This window comes from Nanorana parkeri, unplaced genomic scaffold (assembly GCF_000935625.1).
Source record: "Nanorana parkeri isolate BGI_ZX_2015 unplaced genomic scaffold, ASM93562v1 scaffold1645, whole genome shotgun sequence".
Lineage (NCBI taxonomy): Eukaryota > Metazoa > Chordata > Amphibia > Anura > Dicroglossidae > Nanorana > Nanorana parkeri.
In genome coordinates this window covers 28222-50187 of record NW_017307913.1, presented here as the reverse complement: position 1 = coordinate 50187, position 21966 = coordinate 28222, and the positions used below count along the sequence as shown (strand labels likewise).

Below are 21966 nucleotides of genomic sequence, written 5' to 3'. Positions count from 1 at the left end.
GGTGGAGACTTTACAACACACACAGGGACCATGGGGAACAAAAGTAGCCACCCTCCAGCAGAAAGGACAGTATCCACACAATTTATTGTTATTATTATTATTTTTCAGGCTTTATAAATTCAGAGATGATTGGAGGATCTACAGCTGAGTGATGCACAAAAAGCTACATTTTTGTTAACAGTTAAGGTATTTTTAAGATTTAACTCCTGAGTTTCGTGTCACTTTAATTTTCAAGTTGAACTGGAGTGTAGCTTTAGTAATGTAAGAAGAAAAGGTTGTGTGAATATATCCAGTTAATCTCATACAATTGACTTGATATGAAAACCAGTAGAGCGAAAACTGCCTATAGCAAACTTCACAGATGTTCATTATTCAGTGCCTGTTGACAGATTTTACATGTTGTTCTTGGCATTTGTTACATCTTTGGCACCAACACAAGTTTATTTAATAGGATCAGGGCAGCTTTATAAGTCCAGCAGAAAATAATCTGATATGGTCATTGTATACCGAGGCTCAAAGTGCAAGCATGGCTCTCATTCTAGAGTTTATAGCTCTTTTTTGCATTACCATTTACGCGTACCTGGAAGCATTTGTGAAATTATTTATCCCACAGAGAAAGAAATCTGTTAGTGAAGACATCGTACTGATTACTGGATCTGGACATGGCATTGGGCGGCTCGTAGCCCTCGAGTTTGCCAGATTACAAAGCATTGTGGTGTTATGGGATATCAACAAGGTAAAACAAATATTGTTTCAATTCATTTTAGAACATGAGATAACATATAAATGTGTTTACAAATATAAGTACAGGCTGTATGCATAATAGTACAATTGTATCTTCTCAGCATTTTAGATATATGAATAAATGGTCAAACATATGTCTATGAAAATTAGATTGTGGATCAGAGGTTTCCTATGTACGTCTATAAAGCAGGTTGTAACATACTTTCTAAAGGTGAAGTGAAGAATTGAGGTGTAAGTATTTTTACAAGGTGAAAAGACTGCTCAGTCTGTTCAAAAGCAATAAGTAACAACCTCAGGAAAAGATTAAGTTGACACTAAACTCAGGAGTTAAATCTTAAAAATGCATTCAAGTATCTTAACTATGAACACAAATGTATCCTATTTGTACATCACACAGCTGTAGATCCTCTAAATTTGTGCTGACACTGTCCTTCCTTCTGCAGGGTTGCTACTTTTGTTCACCATGTTCCCTGTATGTGTTGTAAAGTAGCCACCACTGCAAGCTCACTCCTGTGATGGACTACAATCTCAGGTTTACTTTACTAATTTGTAGTGAGATTGTAGTCTGTCACGAGAGCAAGCTTGGAGCGGTGACTACTTTACAACACACACAGGGACCATGGAAAAAAAAAGTAGCCACCCTCCAGAAGGAAGGACAGTGCCAGTATAAGTCATATATTCTTGCTATGCAACCCATATTAAAGGTGTAACATGAAACATTGACTTTGCCTTTAAGTCAATCTATAAAAAAAAGTACTTTGACCATATTTGTAGCAGATAAAAAGGATAGGTTGGTTCAATTCTTTGTGCATAACATTTACCTAAAAAAGACTACATTTTACCATGCCTTTAAACATGTTTATTTATTTTTCCATTATTATTAGCTGTTTTATGTTTATAAGATTTCAAAGGTTAACAAAATGTGGAGGCAGTGACTCCTGATAAATGGCACAAGATCTGCGGTTTATTTGTAGTCCCGAAAATTATTAAACAAGTTAAAAAAGCAAACTTTATTCTGGCACCAAACATATGCCACAGTAATCTTTGGCAGGAGAAAGGTGCTCTCTGGTTGTATGCTGCAGGTTGACAAATCTGTATGTATTCAAAGTTTGAATTCCTGTCAGATATAAAAAACAATATATTATATTGACCACTAAGGGCGTAGGGGCTTATTTTCAGTTGAACTGTTAAATTCTGGAACTCGCTGCTACAAGCAGGAGTATCAGCAGAGAGTATTGAATCATTCAAAAATCAATTAGATACCTTCCTAAGAGACATAACATACAGGGGTACAGGTACTCTTAAAAACTGGATCACACAGGGACTCGTGTACACACACACACTCATGCACAATCACACACAGACACACAAAGGTTGAACTTGATGGACCTGTGTCTTTATTCAACCTCAAATACTATGTAACTGTGTAACATATTCACATTCATAAACCAAGCAGACCCAGTCCAAGTCTAACTCTACCACCCATGCCAGTTACTATTTTAACGAGAAATAGCTACAGGCACAGGTTCTGTGCCTAATTAACAAAGGGATCATAGCAGTTTTAAAGGAGAACTATGGGGTTAAGTCTTTTCCCCATAGTTCTCCTTAGGGTAATGGGAGGACACAAACTAGCGTCCTCCCGTCACCCTAGGCTCAGTATACCGCGAGCTGTAGCTCACGGTATACTGAGACGCCGCAGCTGAAGCGGATCCCGACAATTGTGCCGGGATCCGCCCAGCTGCGTGACTGACAGCTGGCTCTGCCTATCGAGGGGCAGCGGCCAGCTGTACCGCCCCCTCCCCGGTCCGATCCACCAGTCAGCGCTGGCAGATCGGAGCGGGGAGGGGGGAATCCAGTCCCTCCCCTGTCACGGCAGAGAGCCGTGACAGGATCGGGAGGTGAGCGAACGCCGGTATGTGTTCCCTCACTTCCCGATCTACTGAGCCGACCTGTGACAGTCTCATTGTCACCGGTCGGCTAGAACTATGTGGTGAGTGAAAAGCACTCACCTCATAGTTCTCCTTTAAGTATAGAACATTGTAACTGATTCCCGACAGATTGGGCCTGGCATATAGGATGTGTTCGGTCTGCTGGTAATCCTGCAGACCGTTCACATGCCTCTCTCTACCCATGCAGTGGACACATTACATGGGCAGAGCCTGCATATAGGAACGGAAGCTCTGGCAAATGCAAGGTTAACAGACTTCCACTACCCTCTCACTCTCAGATGATCCTGGGAAGGGGAGGTGTTGGCAGGCAGAGGGAGCCAGAGCAAGCAGCTCCAGCTCTCTATGCTGAATCTGGCACAGACACAGCATAGAAAACAGAGTAGATCAATTGTAATTAACTTCCATCTCCTTAGCTAATTAGGAGCAAGTCAGTTTAGAAGAGCTTTACGCCTTCACCTTAATTCCTCCTAATAAGTGTACATACTGTAAAGTGGACAGGCTCAACTGGTAGTGGCAGAGGTAAACCATGTACCAGTCAGGGACACCGAGGAGCAGTCCAAGCAGGTTCGTTGCGCACTTTTATTCAGCAAGGCAGCAAACAAACGCAGATTCAGTGCAATAAGGTTCTGCACAGTATAAAACAAATAAAACATCTGCTTGTCCAAGCTACTAACTAAACTCAGACCCGGTTCCTGACTAAGAGGGTGCCCCCTAATAGGTTAGCCAAAACAAAACCAGCAGTACATTTTTAGTGTTCTGTAAGCACTTAGCCTTTTCAAATAGCTGCAGGATCCCCCAGCAAAGAGAGCCTTGAGCATTAGTCAGCTCACATATTTAAAGGTCTGTGCACAGCTGAGACTAATAACAAGGTCTGGATACCAGGTAAGAGGGGGATCTGCTAATGGAGGCTTTGGGGTTGATTTACTAACCTTTTAAACACACCACGAACGTGTATACACCTCTGTAGTGTGTTCCCTCCCAGCATGATCTATGGGAGGAATCGAAACACCTTTGTAGTGTGTACACACCCAGCAGGTGTGTTGTGCAAAGCCCTGCAATGAATTGCAAGGTAATGTGGTGTAAATTATCTCTATGTTATGTTGCTTGCGTTGATGAATGCAGGAATGTAAATGCATGAGCTAACCATTTTTGTCTAAACTGTGAAGCAGCATTATATATGCATCATGTGCATGATTTTTCCATATATGGCATTAGTGGAAATATGCTTTTAGAGACTTTTTGGTTGATAAATACGTTTTGCTGTGTGAAAATCACACACACCTGGTGTGTGTGTGTGTTTAGGTTAGTAAATCACCCCCTTTATCTCATCCAAAGTTCTACAAAGCCTTCTGGCTCCAGGACCCAGATTAGAACTTTTTAAATCCTGAGAAATTAAGTTTTCAGTCATCAATCCCGGAGCCCTTCACCATGTGTAGGTGAGAACCTAGGTGACACATACTGTATAAACCATTCACAATCCTGCCAGCTCACAATTTCTAAATTGTGTCTTTAAGAGGGACCTCCAGATCTGCCTCCAGGTATACTTGCACCCAATATGTTCTTTGCTATTTATGCTCCAAGATGGAGGCTCTCATAGATTAGAGTTAGGACCACATTGCACAGAGGAGACTTGATGAAGCAGTGTGGCAACTAACTCCTCTGTCTTTAACGCACGTTGTGAGGCAGTGTAAGCTTTATTTGCAGGCTGGCTGGTAAGTGTGCTGGGAAATGTTTGTGTTTGTACTGTGTAAAGCCTTTCTTTGGGCACCTTACTTTGAAAGTTAGTTATAAATTGATGAGTGTGGTTGCCATTTGCTTCACTTGTTTGTTTTAGCTTCCTCTAGTGACCTAAACAACAGCACCAACAACAGAAAAGCAAGAATAAGACAGTCAGGCCTAAATTGCTTTACACAGTACTGTCAGTCTAACACCAGAAACTTGCTTATAATAGGGGATAGTACAGGAATGACCTAATTCGAGAACTATTAAGCAGGCTAGAATGGGTCCTGGTACAAAAAGTACACTTAAATACACTCCAGGACTAAACTATGCTGTCCGACAACCTTCTCTCTCTCATTTTCAAAGCTTAACTGAACAAACAGAAGAGAGAAGTTGATTGGTTCCTGTGGGCAACTGCTCCAGATTCTGTCTGCTCTAGTTTTGATAAATCCCCCCTGTTTATTTAGCTATGTATCTAGAATTCAGCTTTATTTATTCAGCTGGAATTCTGTTATACTAGGTTGTTTTAGCCGACCCATCTCTGGTGCCAACGTGCACGGCCCAAATAGGTAATCAATCACAATTTGGTTTTTGATAAGCATGCGATATAGACTGATTATAACAGAAGCAGAAAAATATTCACACGAAAGCTATTCAACACTCTTAATCACTTTTTTTTTTTCCATGGCTAAATAAGATTAGTGAAGCATGAGTAAAGAAATCTTGTTTAGCAATCAGAACATTTAAGGACTAAGTTAATGCAGTACAAAATCAATATTTGTTTGAGTAACAGATTTATTTTATTTCCTTACCAAATGCTGATAATAAACCTGCAAGAGGTATAAAGTGCAGGGTCCTAGAGTTGCCTGAATATTAGGGCTGTTACTGATTAGCATTTTCGTGTTCGATTAATCAAAATTTGTTTTAATTGATTAATTATAACGCACATACAGATCCAACAAATTTGGCCTATACACATACAGCACAGCAATGAAGTAATAAAATGAACTGGGATCACACTAATCCAGCACGTTATTAATCTCACGTGCCCCACTCAATATGGCCGAAGATTCAGTGGGGCAACTCAGAATAATAATGTGCTGGATTAGTGTGATCCTAGTTCATTGTATTATCATCGGGTAATGAAGGGAAGGGGAGGAGTCCAGTGACGTCACGGACATTGACGTCACCGGACTCCTCCCCCTTCCCTTCGTTAGCCTACAGAGCCACTTGGGGAAGGGGGGAGGAGTCCGGTGACGTCGATGTCTGTGACGTCACTGGATCTCCGATGAGACTCCCGGAAGCCGGCGGAGAGTTGGGTATTTTCATTAGCGATCAAAAAAATTTGAATCGATCAAAAAGATTAACGATTAATCGAGAAATTAATCGTTAATTTCCGCAGCCCTTTGGACTATATATGCAGACTTTTGGAGCCTGCAAGTTTGTTTAACCGCTTGCTGTCTGCCCGTTGTATACATACAGGCGGACATCTCGCTCTTGGATGTTGGTCGCCATAAATCACCATAAATCTTGGGTCTAAAAGTCTTGGGTAGAATGAGATGGGCACATTACTTACTATTTCATGCACTATATTGTGAATATACTGTACTAGAGCAACAGGGTCCAGTGTCCGGTAGTAAAGATAGAATCACTTCCGGTTTCACTGTGTCATTTCTCCGGCTGCTGTAACCGCAGAAGATGCTGGTGAAGCAGATCCCTGCTTCATCAACTTCTTTGGGGATCCATAGGTGACATTATGGAAAGAAAGTCATATATTAAAAAAATATTTACCTGACGTGACCCCATCTTTTATATTTTACTAAAATATTGGCTAATAATAAATGTTTCATAATATAATGTGGGGAAAACTGTATTTTTTTTGGAATTTATCAAAACTGGAGCAGACGAAAACTGGAGCAGCTGTGCATGGCAACCAATCAGCTTCTATCATTCATTTTCAAACCTTAACTCAACAAACTGAAGAGAGAAGCTGATTGGTTGCCATGCACAACTGCTCCAGATTTTGTCTGCTCCACTTTTGATAAATTCCCCTCATAGTATTTTGTACATTTGGTTTATGTTGATATTAGGCATAGGCTGCAATTGCAATAAGTACTTACCTGTATGACCACAATAATCACTACATGCTTAGGTAGAATATCCCCAATGTCACCATTAGCATTAATCATGGGTTGTAGAAGAACAAGGGCAAACAAAGGGGATATACTGATTGGGAAGTGGAGCATAATGCAGCAAAAATAGCACAAACATGACACTCAAGACATTTTTTTTTTTACATTTCTACACCAAAAAAGGGGAAGGTTTAGAATCCATGCCAGGTTATTACTGCTGCCTGTGCTCACAATATGATTTATACTGACTTCCTTTCACCAAAAGAACAGGAAGTGATGGGAAATCTCGTGGGGACAGGGACAGGGACAGCTGCAAAACTTAGTAAAGAAGGGAAGAGTTAGAAACTGTGACGTGTGCTTAAAAAAAAAAAAAAAAAAGGTTTGTATTTTATTAAACAACTGATTTTAGTTCATATTTAAGGATAGCATAGTAAAATATAGATTGGACCACCATATGGGGTGATCATTTTTTTCCCCCAAGAGACAAAATTAGCAGTGGCATAGTTGCCCAGGCGATATTTGTTATGGTTTCCTTTGGACCAAAATTGCTAAAGTATTAGCAGATCAAGATCTTTCCCTCAGCCTTAATATTTGTGCAACCATGGTATTTTTAGGAATGTCCTTATGTTTACTATGCAATTTGACAAGGATCAACATTGGTTACTGGCAGTTGCGTCACAAGGGGGATGCGGGGTGTGCGGCCCGCACTCGGGTGACACCATTAGAGGGGTGACACCAAAATGACTGACAGTTATTTCGGTGTCACCCCTCTAAAAAGTCAGGCACTTGGTCATGGACCAAGAGCCCGACAGTTTCAGGAGAGAGGAGGGGACCCGTGGGCATACCTTATCCTGCCGGGTGAAGTCCCCTCCCCTCTCTGCCGGCGTCCATCACCAAGATAGCCGCCGGCAAGTATCAATAAGATGTCCGTGCATGCACGATGACATCACGCGCATGCACAATGACGTCACAGCGGGGTGTCACCTGGTATCCGCTCCAGGACACCCCTGGTTACTGGTCCTCTTACTATACATTTAGCAAAAAAGGCTATTTTATAAGCTCTAACTAATAAGTATCCCCTCACATTTTGTGTGTTTGTTATATGTTGCCATTCACTTTAAATGGTACCATAAATGCTTATACAGGCAAAAGAAGCGCACAACAACATTTGCATTAAAGAATGAGGCAGGTGTGATTGTGGTATGTGCACATAAAGTGGCAACACAATGCATGCTGACGCGCAAAACAAGTATGTCAAATTGTACGCATGTAAGGAGGCCCTGAAAGTTTTATACAGTCATATGTCCTCTAATCAAAAACAAAGAGCTTGCCTAAAGTTCAGTGAACATACGCAATTATAAGATAAGTGCACACATTGCAAGCCAACTACTCAAGCTAGGACATTTCTTATCTTCAAGTGTATTCCACTTTTGCAGGCAATTATAAGAAAACATATGTTTGTTGTGCGGTACCATTCACAAAGAATAACAAAAAAAACAAAAAAATATATATTTCTTACCTTTATAGATGTTTTGATGCAGCAAGCAACATGGCTGATTACAGTTTTTTTTTCCAGCACCTTCACAGTGATCTATCCTATAGAAAGACTTAGGGCTGAAATTTGAGGATTGTGTTTGCAGGAGCCAGGGTTATAATCCTTTAAGAAAAATAAAACACAACCAGGCGCCTTTCCTGGTGCAGGTAAAACCTTTTTATTCAAAAAAAGAGTAAACAAAAATATATACTCACAGATAAGGCAGTATATAAAAGCATCAAAATGGACTGACAGACAATAGGGGCGGCTTCCCTGACAGAGTTAATGCCCACTTTTTCTTTTTCTGTCATTGGCTACCTAGTTGACTCCCTAGTAACATTATGCTGAGCTACAATTGGTGAAATGTCAATCCTAGTGATCTTTTTGACTGGCTGTAGAGTATAAAATAACAAATAGAGAGCTAGACTTTCTAAGCTCTGAGGAAGGGGATGTGTCCCTGAAAGTGCGCTAAGCATTAGAAGTGGAACTCTGTTAGGAGAACAGAGTCTCCTGAGTGTCTCCTCTACCTCTCCATCTGTTACATCCACAGCAGCTATTCAATCAAGGACTCTCAGTCCATATTGATGCTTTTATATACTGCCTTATTTGTAGGTATATTTTTGTTTACTCTTTTATTGAAAAAAAAGGTTTTACCTGCACCAGGAAAGGCGCCCGGCTGTGTTTTGTTTTTCTAAATAGCCTTCGGCACTCCCTGACAGGAACGGGGCAGCCTCTACTGGATGCGCAGTGAAGGGTTCTGGCTTAAGGATGGTCTTCCTGGCGCTGGTCAGTGTATTGCATTTTTTGGATTTTATAATCTTTTAACCCTTTGTTAGGACAGGTAGTGTTCATATCTGCTTTACAAATTAGATTGAGCAAGCCCCTCACAGCCCCTCCTAACAAGGAGAAGCAAGTATAAATTTTAAGCCTTAAGAAGCCAAAAAACCTAACCCAAGTAAAAGCAATATAATCTGCAAGAAGCATTTAAAAAAAATAGCTTATACTATGTGAATAGGAGCATTTAATAAATATAAAATAGGTATTATCCCAATTTGGCTGCAAAAGTGCTGGGTGTACACAATTAGAATTTGTTATTGAAGAGTTTGTTCAAATTTTCTAATAGTTAATGTGGTCAAATCGACGATTAATTTTGACTGTAGTAATTAAAAAAATGGAAGGAGCGGGATGGAAAATATTTCTCCAACACACTAAATTCTAACAGCTAATGTGGATTATGTTCAGGAAACTCCATTTATTTCCAAGATCTAATGTTAAAATCCCCCCAAGAAATAAAGCAACATTTTTTAAGTTCCTGATGGCCTCTCTGATTAGGCACGTAGTGAATGCAGCCCGGGCATGTATGCCAGCCCTCTGGAAGAAGCCCGAACCTCCCCACATAGGCGAAGTCCTAGACCGCATTCATGACATTTACATCATGGAAGACCTCACGAGCTCCATCAAACATACCTCCACTCCCATCGCCCGTACCTGGTTCCCCTGGATGGAATACATTCGGTCCCCTGAATACCTCACCCTCAGATAGGAGACTGCCAACCTGCACAGGATGGGGAAACTGCCCCTCACTTCCTTTCAACTTACTTACCTTCCTCAACCCTCTACTCTACTACCACCTATCCCCTTCCCGCTACCTAGCATTTGTCATCCCACCCCGACTGCATCTCCCACCTCTCTCCCCCACTACCTGACTCCCTATTCACCAACCCTATTCACACCCACCCGTATAACACGGTGACATCCCGAACAATAGAGTTTTAAGTACGACATTGACTATACACACGACCGAAAGGATGTCATACCACCCATTGATTGATGACCACCCCCCTCCCTTGTTAACTTCGGATCAGCAGATACTCTCATTAGCACCTTTAATATTCCCTTAATCCCCCCCACCACGCGAAATCCTAGACACCGGCCCCGCCAAGCATGGAGGTATAATCGCACCCTATTTGATTCCATAACTCAAATGTTTTCTATATGTTTGTATGCATAGTAATACAACTGCTGTATTTTCTTGCTGTTAGCCCTGTGAGGGCAATTATCTGTCATACACGCATTTGCTTCTCCTTTCTGTGAACCTTGCAAAACCTTTTTTTTAAAGAATTTATATATTAAAAAAATAAAGAAAATGAAGTGAATAAAGCTGGGTATACACTGTTAGATTTCCGTACGAACGTTCATATAACAATTCTCGTTAGAGCATTCAATAATGCCATCAGGACCTTTTTTTCTTGGAAGCAATGTTGTCTTATTGAAAAGTTAACATCATAAATTAATATCTACTTTAATTTTGATTAAAAGATTAGAATCGTGTCTTTTATGCACAAGGGAGGAAAATATGTCACCAGCACACCATGGATCCTTGTCCACGTTTTTAATAAAGAGATCACATCATAAAGCAAATAGTGCAACATATTTGCACTGTGATATGACCTCTTTGATAAAAACCTGGGCTTGACAAGAATCCATGATGTGACATATTTTGCTTATGTTGCATACCAGTTACCCAGCCAGTTTTTGCTCTAGCACCTTCTTTCTCCAGGCTCTTCACAGGAAGGAGTGCAATGGGAAAATAATTCTTGATTTCTTATAGCAGGATCACAACACACAGGGCCAGTAGACGCCTTGTCTAGATCTGAATTATGTGGAAAACCCCCTGGGATAAATATAGTTAAGATTAAAAAATGCTAGATTAGCTCTAGTGTATTGACATGTCAGAACTAACTTCGCTTAATAACTTTTGATTTAATTTTTTAAAACTGCAATAGCTATAATCCTATCATCAACTATATTGGCTAAAGGATTATGAAGCTACTCCCAGTGTTGTGCAAGAGACCGTAGAGCTGTCAGTATTGCTGACTTTATGTAAAATGTATAGCTGGTGCTATTCTGCATAACTGTATAATGATTATACAGCAATGCAGAATACCACCAGCTATACAGGACTACAAATTCCAGCAATACATTATACAATGCTGCAGTGGGAGAGGAGAGAGATGGGCACATTGGCAGTGGAAGAGGAGGGGGGGCACTGGACACACCCAGAGGCGGTGGTGGGAGAGGAGAGAGATGAGCGCAGTGGAAGAGGGGGGGCAGTGGACACACACAGAGGTGGTGTTGGTGGGAGAGGAGAGAGATGGGCACAGTAGCAGTGGAAGAGCCAGATGGGGGGGGGGCTTATTTTCTGGCAGTGCCCCTCCTGAGACTAGACTCTGGATCTGCCCCTGGTCAGTCTAGATGCTTTGTTTATGCTTCTAGATGCATATGCATGTTTAAGTGCGTATTCACGCATATTCATTTCAATGCATCTCTCCTTTGTCCACTGAAATAGTCCATGGAAGTAGCCAATGAGATTTCAGCAAATAAATGTGCCCTGCGTCTACATGCATTTTGGTGCATTACGAAGTTCAAATCAATCCCTGGGTGCACCAGACTTCTGTTTTTTCTAAATGCAGCTAAACTTATTGCAGATTAAAGCATCTAAATGCAAGGTGTGAATGGATCCTTTGGAAATCTATATATATAGAGATATATATCCATCTATGTATAGATATACAGGTGAAACTCGAATAATTAGAATATCATGCAAAAGTAATAACAGTAAGTGCTGCAAAAGGGGCCCAAACCAAGTACTGAGTACATATGCATGCTTGTACTTTTCAGAGGTCCGATATTGTTCTATGTACAATCCTTGTTTTATTGATTGCATGTAATAATCTACTTTTTTGAGGTTGTGGATTTGGGGTTCTTGGGGTTTTCATGAGCTGTAAGCCATAATCATCACAATTATGACAAATCACGGCTTGAATTATCTTGCTTTGCATGTAATGAGTCTATCTCATATATTAGTTTCACCTTTTAAGTTGTATTAGTGAAATAAATGAACTTTGCACGATATTCTAATTATTCGAGTTTCACCTGTATATCTATATATAGATATACATCTAGATATCTATATATAGATATACATCTATATATAGATATCTATCTATTAATAACTACAGTATTGGTAGGCACAGCATCAGCTCCATCTTGTGAGGGAGGTTGGAGTTGTGATTTTACAGAAGTGTAAGCAGAAAACACCTGTACCATTTTTCATCATATCAAGGGTAACATAATAAATCTATGTTGGTGCATCCAATACGTAGGAGAGCAGTGGTGCTCCATGTATAAATTACCTTGTGGTTTGGCAATTATTAAAATGACTTACCTGTATAATTTCCCATCCTATCAAGGTTAACATACTAAATCTATGTTGGTGCATCCAGTACATCGGAGAGCAGTGGTGCTCACTGTATAAATAAACTTGTGGTTTAACAATTATGGTAATCAGTAGGTGCCAGATAACTGTAGTTCCTGGTTGCTTGAGAGGCAATAATAGTTCTCCAGCAAAGACCGCGCCCCCCGTGGCCACAGCTAACAGTTGTACGTGTTCGCTTGGTAAATGCATTTCTGCGGGTTAAAACGCGCACGCAGCCTGTTGGGCTTCGTAAATCAGCCCCATGTTCTCAAATGTGAGATTGTGTGTTATGTGGCCGCTTTTACAATAAAGTTATCACACTTGAGTTTGTAATTGCACTGCAATCATTCTGATTGTGCTAAATAATTCTCTAACATAAAAAAATCTGTTATAGATCAACAGTGCAGTCTTTCTCTACCAGGGTGCCATCCAGGGTACATTTAGCCTGGGGACCTGGGTGCCCTGCGATTTTGCATAACTTTAAAGGGTGCCGTGACTGAAAAAAAGTTGAAAACTGCTGCAATAGAGGGTATGTATCAAACTCCAAACAAGTTCTATTTATAATAAAATGGTGGCAGTTGCAAATTTGTTGAAAATATGTTGCAATATTAGCCCAACTCTATCAATATTAATACAAGGGGAAGAGATTTGGCCATTACTGACCTGTCCACCTTTTCTCCCTTTACTCAGTGACCTGTCCCTATAGAAAGACTCAGGACAGGACTGTGCCTCTCTCATTAAAATACAAAGCAGAAGCCAGGGTTCATATCTACTTTACAAATTATAATGAAATAAGCTAGCGCAGTACACACAGGGTTAACACAAACCCCTCACAGCCCCTCCTATCGTTACTAAAATTTCTAGTTGGCTTCTTCTCTTTTGTATGTAAAAAGAAATTTAAAGTGAAAGGAGCACTTTTAAATGTATTTATTTTTCAGCTCATGCGATGTGAATGGGAATATGTAACAAGTACGGTATAAAATAGGTTATCCAAGTTTTGCTGCAAAAGTGAAAATACACTTTAAGGCAAATTTATTTTAAGCACCTTTCAGCTCAGGGGAAGATTGTAAATTGTTGGTCTATGGGTCAAACACAACTAACCGGCCCTTTCATGGTAAGGACACTTATGTTAGTAAAAAAGAAGTAATGCGCAGAACATGCTACAGCAAAAACAGTGTGAACAAATGCAGTCAGAAGTAAATCTACTTTAAACACCCACTTCCATCATCTCCATCTCTCGCTCCATTCTCTCAGCCTACGGGCCATGCCACAAGACATACTGTACTCACTTAGTCACAACTTAGTGGCAAGTGGCCCCTAAAGTCCATGGCTACAGGCCTGGTCCATCAAAGGCCTCGTGGAACACCTGGCCCAAAATTCACCAGGGACAGGGACTACAGTCCATGTGTAGTCCAGATAGAGAACCCAGCACCACTGTCAGGTCTGGCGAACCTACCTTCACCAGTGCACCATCCGACTCCTGACTGAGCCAATTACAGTCTTAATTTCACCCAGGAATAGGCCACTTTATATAGGTAGCATAGCAAAAAGTGACATTTTTGAAACATTAATCTTCACGGCTGTTGCAGTGCATGAGGGGAAAAGTGGCAATACTCACATATCTAGAATCCCCCCAGACGGGACTGCCTATATAAAAGAAAACTCACATAGTTGCATAAGGGCAAAACCAGGGAAAACAGTGTCATCAAGTTTTTCTCTTTTAAAACCCCCCCCCCCCCCCCCCTCATTTTATTCAGAGCAAGCTGTTGTGCTCACTGTACGAATACCGCACCTATCTCCTCCAACAGAACAACACACAAATAACATACCACATAATAATAGAACAATCCACAAGTACTATAACCATATTGCCACCACAATGCTTCACTGTTGGGATGATATTGGGCAGGTGATGAGCGGTGCCTGGTTTCCTCCAGACATAATGTTTAGAATTGAGGCCAAACAGTTCAATCTTGTTTTCGTCAGACCAGAGAATCTTGTTCCTCACAGTCTGAGAGTCCTTCAGGTGCTTTTTTGCAAACTTCAAGCGGGCTTTCATGTGTTTTGCACTCAGAAGAGGCTTCCTTCTAGTCATTCTGCCATAAAGGCAAGAACGGTTAAGGGCTGTAGTGATGATTGTCCTTCTGCAACTTTGTCAAATCTCCACACAGGATCTTTGGAGCTCAGTCAGAGTGACCAATGGGTTCTTGGTCACCTCTCTTACTAAGGCCCTTCTCCCCCGATTGCTTAGTTTGGCTGAGTGACCAGCTCTTGGAAGAGTCCTGGTTGTGCCAAACTTCTTCCATTTGAGAATTATGTAGGCCACTGTGCTCTTGGGAACCTTCAGTGCAGCAGACATTTCTTTGTAGCCTTCCCAAGATCTGTGCCTTGCAATAATCATGTGTCTGAGCTCTGCAGGCAGTTCCTTTGACCTCATGGCTTTTGCTCTGATACAGTATGTATTGTCAGCTGTGAGGCCTTTCCAGATCATGTCCAATCAATTTAATTTACCACAGGTGGACTCCAATCAAGGTGTAGGCACCTGTGCTAAATTTTAAGTGTTGTTGCAAAGGGTCTGAATACTTAAGTACATGTGATATTTCAGATTTTTATTTTTAATAAATTCACAGACATTTCTAAAATTCTGTTTTGGCTTTGCCAGTACTAACATCATCAACAGTATAATTTTCTTCAGATATCTGCAATTACAAATATATGTTTTTTTGTCATATTTGCTTTTAGTGCCAGCAAATTTGGAGCCGTTGGTTTTCATGAGTGTATGACTGCAGAACTTGCTTCCCTTGGAAAAGATGGTATTAAAACCTCTTGTTTATGTCCAGTGTTTGTAAACACCGGATTTGTCCAAAAGCCAAATACAAGGTGAGATTTCAGACTTTGTCATATAATGTACATATAGTGCCATAATGTACGTGTAATTTCATACAACAAAGACTTTAAATTATTGTAGAAGACCTCTTTAGGCAGTTATTTATATATGTTATTTATTTCATTTGCAGTCATTCTTTGTAAAGATTAAAAATGCTATGTCCCCCAAGTAACTGAAAGCACTTGAGGCACCTGGTTTTACATTTATTAAGTAGGAATTTTGTCTCTAATCTAAGAACACTCTGTTAGTAAGGGGTCTATATATAAACAACGTGAAGGGCCCTTTGTGCTACGAACATCTGCGAACATTCGTTTTGGGTGAATAATGCCAAAAATTAATGTTGTTAATATACTGGATTTTTCGCAGCTTGAAAGTGTTGTAATAACTAACTATGATCACTAGATGGTGTTTCTCAGTTCAAATGTAGTTTGTTGTTGTAATAATACATTGTGGCCACTAGATGAAGTTTCCCAGTTCTAAGGAGTTTCCCTACTGTCTAATAAGTGAGCTCTTACACACCTCTAGTTAATACACTCTGGATAGTCAGACAGTGACTGCGTAGGGCTTAGCTCTAGGGCAGGGTCATGCTCCCAAGTTAGAGAACGCACGCTTCTGAAGCTAGCCTCATATGTTACAATCTTATTGTACAATCTTCTTTCGATGTACCAAAAACTGTGTAGTAGACATGCGCATTCAGATTCCGAAGGACTTGCAAATCAATGAAAATCAGTTGATTCGGCGGTTCGTCCAAATCCAAAATAAAGAATTTAATATATGCCTGAATATACTAAAACAATATTCAGACATAGATACATTTGTTATCAAAACACGCCGGCAGCCATATTGGACGCCAGCGTGTTCTGCGCATGCCCGCCGCCATCTTGGAGGCGGAGCGTATGACATCACATGACGGTGACGTCACACGCTGAATGACCAGTGGCCATAGCGGCGTGCGGCACATTCTGCACTATTTTGGAGTGGATTTTGATATACACCAAGATGGCGGCGCTCGAACATGTGGGTTCCGCCATCATGGTGTATACCAAGATCTACTCCAAAATGGCGGCGCGCACGCACAGAATGCGCCGGCACGCACAGAATGCGGATTTGAAAGCTCGTTGCCTCCGAATCCGAAACATAAAAATGTGTTTCCTTTGACAAAACAAATGAAAACATATTTTATTTTCATTTGTTTCGTCTGAAAACATTATTTTTGTTGTTGTGCACATGTCTATTCTGTAGTGCAAGTACTTACCTGTTTGGCTATAGGTTGAATGGCTCGCTTAGGTATGCACTCTCGTTACATGGTTTTTAGAGATTTGAAAGTAGATTGCACATAAAAACTCCATAGTCAGACTCTAATATCTGTAGCTAGCTTTAGTGACAGAGGAGCCATTTAACTATATTTATCGCATGTGTAAACAGTCTCATGTGACCTTTGTTCTATAAATAACGCATAACAATAGTTTAAGAAACAAATTATTAATAGAAAAGATTACGTCTGCGTTAAAGTTTGACTTGAGCATAATATATTTTTGCATTAAATAACACTTGCCAAATGCGAAAGTTAAAATTAATTCACTAAACAAATCTCATGACATTGACACTTGACGTGACACTAAATATTTCAGAATTGTGCAAAATAACATTGAGGGGAACCCTGCACTTGCCAGTAAGTGAAAGGAAAATAATGTATTAATTAATTTGTAACACCAGAGAGAGATTGTTCTGTGAATGAAGGTATACTAAGCCTCCATTCACACCAGGTGCGTTGAACGGTGCGCATGTGCTGTGTTGCGGGAGCCAGCCAATTCATTTAAATGGGCTGCTTACCACAGCTAAATTGCACTCAAAGAAGTGCATGCACTTTTTTTTTAAATGGCATTGCACCACAAAGCATGGTAATAGGTTACCATATGATGTTGAGGGATGCATCGCACATGCAATGGCTAGCTGCGAGGGGTGCCATTAAGAAATAATGGTACCCCAGTGCACCAAACATTGCAAAATGCGATCTCATGTGATCCAGGGATGTATGGGGCATTGCATGTGCTCCCGCATTGAAGGGATGTGAGCAAGAACTAATAATGACCAAAGCATAAAGCACGGCTTTAGGAGGGGAAAGACCGCCGGTTGCTCGCCGGCTGTCGAGTGTCCTTGCTCCAACCAAATAATTTACTTATTGCATTATGTGATATTATATTTTGTCTTCCTATCTTTACCTTATATTGAATTATCAAATTGTTGCGCATGATAGTGTTGCATACTGGTATCTATATAGTTATGTTTTATAATTTTAGTATTGTCCTATTCGGATTTTGTATTCTGAAAATTGTCAATAAAAATAATTAAAAAAAAACAACCTGTATATAGTAAAGGAAAAATCCGTCCGTACCCCGGCTGTTCTGGTTAACACAGGTAATAGTAGGCATCACAAGGACCCTGCTCTTAGGTACAAGTTTTGTGTTTTCATAGCTTACAAAGGCTAGCGAGTTTGCTTTCATAATACTAACTGTGGTTGTTTTTCAGATTTCATAAGCTTCAAAAAAAAGTCTGCTGAGGCAGTACAAATATAAACAGACTAAAATATGTTGATGCGAACTTCCTCTGTAGTTGTACAATGTTAACAGTTCTTATTGGTATAAAGTAAAGCAATAGATAAAGGGGGGGAATTTATCAAAACTGGAGCAGACAAAAACTGGTGCAGCTGTGCATGGCAACCAATCAGTTTCTCTTGATTGGTTTGTTCAGATAAGATTTGTTGTATTTGGACACTAGCAAACAGAAGGGAGAACACTTACACCCCAGTGACCAGTTAGTAAGCCATTCATGACTTATGTTGTGCAGCTGCTTTTGTCACCATTGTCAGTAGTTTTCCATACTGTATTTGATATATGGCTACAATGTGGCGTGTTTGTAGATGATGTTGCACATGGAAGGGATTCACATCATAAGTAGCATACATACTGTAATTCATCTTTTCATTCAAACTATAGTAATATCATATTATGATTCACATCATAAGTAGCATACATACCGTAATTCATCTTTTCATTCAAGCTATAGTAATCATGATTTTTTTAGAGAGATGACTCATCCAATAGCCTCTGCCCCAACACAGAAATTAGAAATCTACTCAAATAATGCGTTTATCTTGATAAAATAACGTTGCTAACCATTATACCTGCAACAGTTTTCTCTACCCCTTCTATGCCTGAATAGCAGGCTGCTATGAATGGACAAAGCTTCAACACCTCCGGGTAGTGTCAGAACTTACCCACTTCCTCCAACGTCCCAAACATTCCCATTGGGCCATCAGTATGATAGGCTGTCAATAGTTGTGGGCATGAAAAGCAGGAGAAATTCCGCAGCTAATGAATTCTCCTAAATATAAACTAAGTTGAATTTATAAAAGTGATAATGACACTCTTTTGTGCTGCCTGGATGGAAAGCTGGGAACTTGCCATTTGAGCTTCTAAGCTATAAATAAGAAGCAGGTAGGGAACCATATAGCATCCTCTCAAAACCTAAAGTAACCATTAAATGACCTCAGTAGCATTTGATGAAATGTTAATTAATCATTTTTTTCACTCTCTGAATTCCAGATTATGGCCCGTACTGAAACCTGAAGATGTCTCTAGGAGTTTTGTGGATGGAATACTAACAAATAAGAAAATGATTTTAGTTCCTTCGTATGTAAAAACCTACCTGGTGCTGGAAAAGTAAGTTATGGTCGTGATCACTAAAATTCCTAAAAACATGGAACTCACCTAGATGAGGATTGGACCCTCATGTGACACATATCACTCTCAAATCACAAGCTTATCCATAGTATCCAATGTAAGTGTTGGAATCTGGGAATTAAAGAGTGTTGGAATATTTGTATTATTTTTTTTACCCTTTTTTTCTGAACAAGCCATGCAGCAATACAGGTGAAACTCGAATAATTAGAATATCGTGCAAAGTTAATTTATTTCACTAATGCAACTTAAAAGGTGAAACTAATATATGAGATAGACTCATTACATGCAAAGCAAGATAGTTCAAGCCGTGATTTGTCATAATTGTGATGATTATGGCTTACAGCTCATGAAAACCCCAAGAACCCCAAATCCACAACCTCAAAAAAGTAGATTATTACATGCAATCAATAAAACAAGGATTGTACATAGAACAATATTGGACCTCTGAAAAGTACAAGCATGCATATGTACTCAGTACTTGGTTTGGGCCCCTTTTGCAGCAATTACTGCAATTACTTTGGCACGATATTCTAATTATTCGAGTTTCACCTGTAGATTATGAATAATAGTAAACTACTCCTAGTTGTAATCAGTAAGAAATAAGTCACTACTACAGTGGTCCATTGCTGCAGGGGGGCAGAACAGTGCTGGTTCAGACTGACAGGAAGTGTACTGATGTTTCAAGAGACAACACTACCACAACACTTCCACTGTAAACACAATCTGGGTGTATTGTGATGCAGTGTTCTGTTAGAGAACACTGTACAGTAGGAGTGATAAGTCAGACAAAGATGACTAACCACTTCAGCTAATCCTAAACTGTATTGGGAGATATTCAGACCTTTCTTGTGCTTGGCTCGCAATGCAAATGTCAAATGTAAAGATTGTCATGCTTTTTCAACACCTGCCAAGTGCCCTGCAATTGGCCATTCCAAAGCAGTATTTTTTTTAGGGGTTAAGTAAATGTGATTATTTGTATTACATTGACCATTCCACAGATTCAGAATTCTTTGGGTGTAAAGATCAGGAAGTAGAATATTTCGGCACCCATGGCATTGCACTAGATACTGCAACTAATTCTGGCTGTTTACAAGTACACTTAGAGTAAACATGCCAGATCCTAATATTTACACCCAAAGATATAGGGGAATGAGGTCAATCAAATACATATAATTACCATTGGCGGAACTACCAGGGCGTTCCACCTGCTGGGGGGGCCCAGCGAGAAAGAAGAGGCCCCCCCCGAGATCGTGCTGCTCCTTCCCTGCCGCTCTGCCACCCGCAGCATGTACGGGCGGCTGTGCTGCAGGGCTGGAGAGGCTGTCACACTAGTCCCGTAGAATGTGCTGCAGGCACCGCCAGGCAGCACATTCTGCTGTATGAGGACCCTTTCAACTTAGCCTACGATGATTATACAGCAATGCAGAATAGCACCAACTATGTTGGACTACAAGTCCCATCAATACAATATTTTTTCTGTAGGGATACACCACTGCCAATACTGGGCATTTTCACGATTACTCATAATTGTCAAAATGCCCCGATACTAAATCCAGATACTGGTGTTCTGCCGAGAACGCCAACACAGTCGAATTTGCCGACCTCAGCATCTGCGCTTGCGCACAGACCAGTATTATCAAGGAAACCGGGATTTATTTACAAAGTATTTCGTTTAAATTGTTAATTGTGACTGTTAATAATATTCCACCATTTACTGCCATGGACGGCATATTATTAACGGTCACGATTAACAATTACAAACTTATACTTTGTAAAAAAAAAAGACGGTTTCCTCGTTAATCCAATCTGTACGTAAGCACAGATACTGGGTCCGCGTTCTCAACAGAACACCTGCACTAAAATTGTAAACAAATGGCTGCCTGACGTCCCGCGCTTGCTGGGGACCTCGGCAGCCTTCCTGTTAACCATGCGGTGCCATGGCGGTGGGAGCAGGCCCGGCCTTAGGTCTTTAGGCGCCCTGTGCGAGAAAGCTTTACAGCGCCCCTCAGTGACCACACCCCTCAGTGGCCACACCCTTTAGTGACCACACCTCCCTTGTTGCCATGGCGCCCTGTGCGGCCGCACTGCTCGCACACCCCTAAGGCCGGCCCTGGGTGGGAGGTTTGGGGGGGGGCCTTCATGGTTTCTTGCACCGGGGGCCCTGAAGGTTCTAGTTACGACTCTGATAATTACAGTTACCTCATCTGCACTTACAGATCTTTAATACCATAATTATATTTAAGAGTTAAATTTTAGTCGGTATTACCTAGCTATATACACAGTATAATTGTTTCTTTTCTTTTTTTCAGATTTCTTCCTCAGAGGGTGATAGATAGAATAAACAAGATGCAAGATGTACAGTTTAGCACTGACTTAAGAAGTGCATCCAAGACCAAATAATTTGAACCTAAGATATTTCACCACATTATCTGTCTGTACTAAAAACTAGGTGATCTGTGGACAAACAATAACATGTTTTTTGTATTCTACTTATAATCTCAGCCAAATTTATCATATCATATCTAACTATCCTTTTAAGGAAACTATAATGGTTTTGGGTTAAATTAGTTTTGTTTAACGTTTATACATTTTTAAAACTGATATATTTTACATCTTTTTTAAATATGTATACATTATATACAGTATTTCACCAATAAACATTTAACACATGGCAAAGGATTTCCAGAGCACTATGTGTTTTTGAAGTGAGAGCACAACAGAAGCTGCCTGCCTTAACGTGAACCTGTGCTTTGCCCATGCCGGCACTCCTCCTGGGTATTTTTACCTTCCCTTCATTTCCTCACCGCTCCGTTTAACGCCAGGACATTAGTACCTGGTACTTCCAGGTAGGAGGGCTTACCTTCCTTACTTCCAGCAGCAAACCTACTCAAAGCATTAATTGGATGTTGTGGGGGTCAGCTTTAAAGAGAAGGTTTACTCTGTCTGATAAAAACGTTCACAAAAAAAATGTGATATGAAAATGGAATATGTGAAAAGACA

The 21966-nt window shown here is 40.4% G+C and overlaps 1 protein-coding gene across 1 annotated transcript; it reads left to right on the top strand.

Moving 5' to 3' along the window:
• Nucleotides 1-446: 446 nt before the first annotated feature.
• On the top strand, nucleotides 447-21366 carry LOC108799159 (17-beta-hydroxysteroid dehydrogenase 13-like). Its single transcript, XM_018570974.1, has 4 exons — nucleotides 447-736; nucleotides 15032-15216; nucleotides 18829-18945; nucleotides 21276-21366. Exons 1-4 carry the CDS (start codon nucleotides 527-529, stop codon nucleotides 21364-21366), a joined length of 603 nt encoding a protein of 200 aa, XP_018426476.1. The 5' UTR covers nucleotides 447-526.
• The last annotated feature ends 600 nt before the right edge of the window (nucleotides 21367-21966 follow it).

Bases quoted from the DNA above. Each gene is read 5' to 3' on its own strand.
- LOC108799159 (XM_018570974.1), top strand. From the start codon at position 527: ATGGCTCTCATTCTAGAGTTTATAGCTCTTTTTTGCATTACCATTTAC. The intron at 737-15,031 runs GTAAAACAAATA...AATTTTCTTCAG, and splicing joins TGTTATGGGATATCAACAAG to ATATCTGCAATTACAAATAT. The intron at 15,217-18,828 runs GTGAGATTTCAG...TCTGAATTCCAG, and splicing joins GTCCAAAAGCCAAATACAAG to ATTATGGCCCGTACTGAAAC.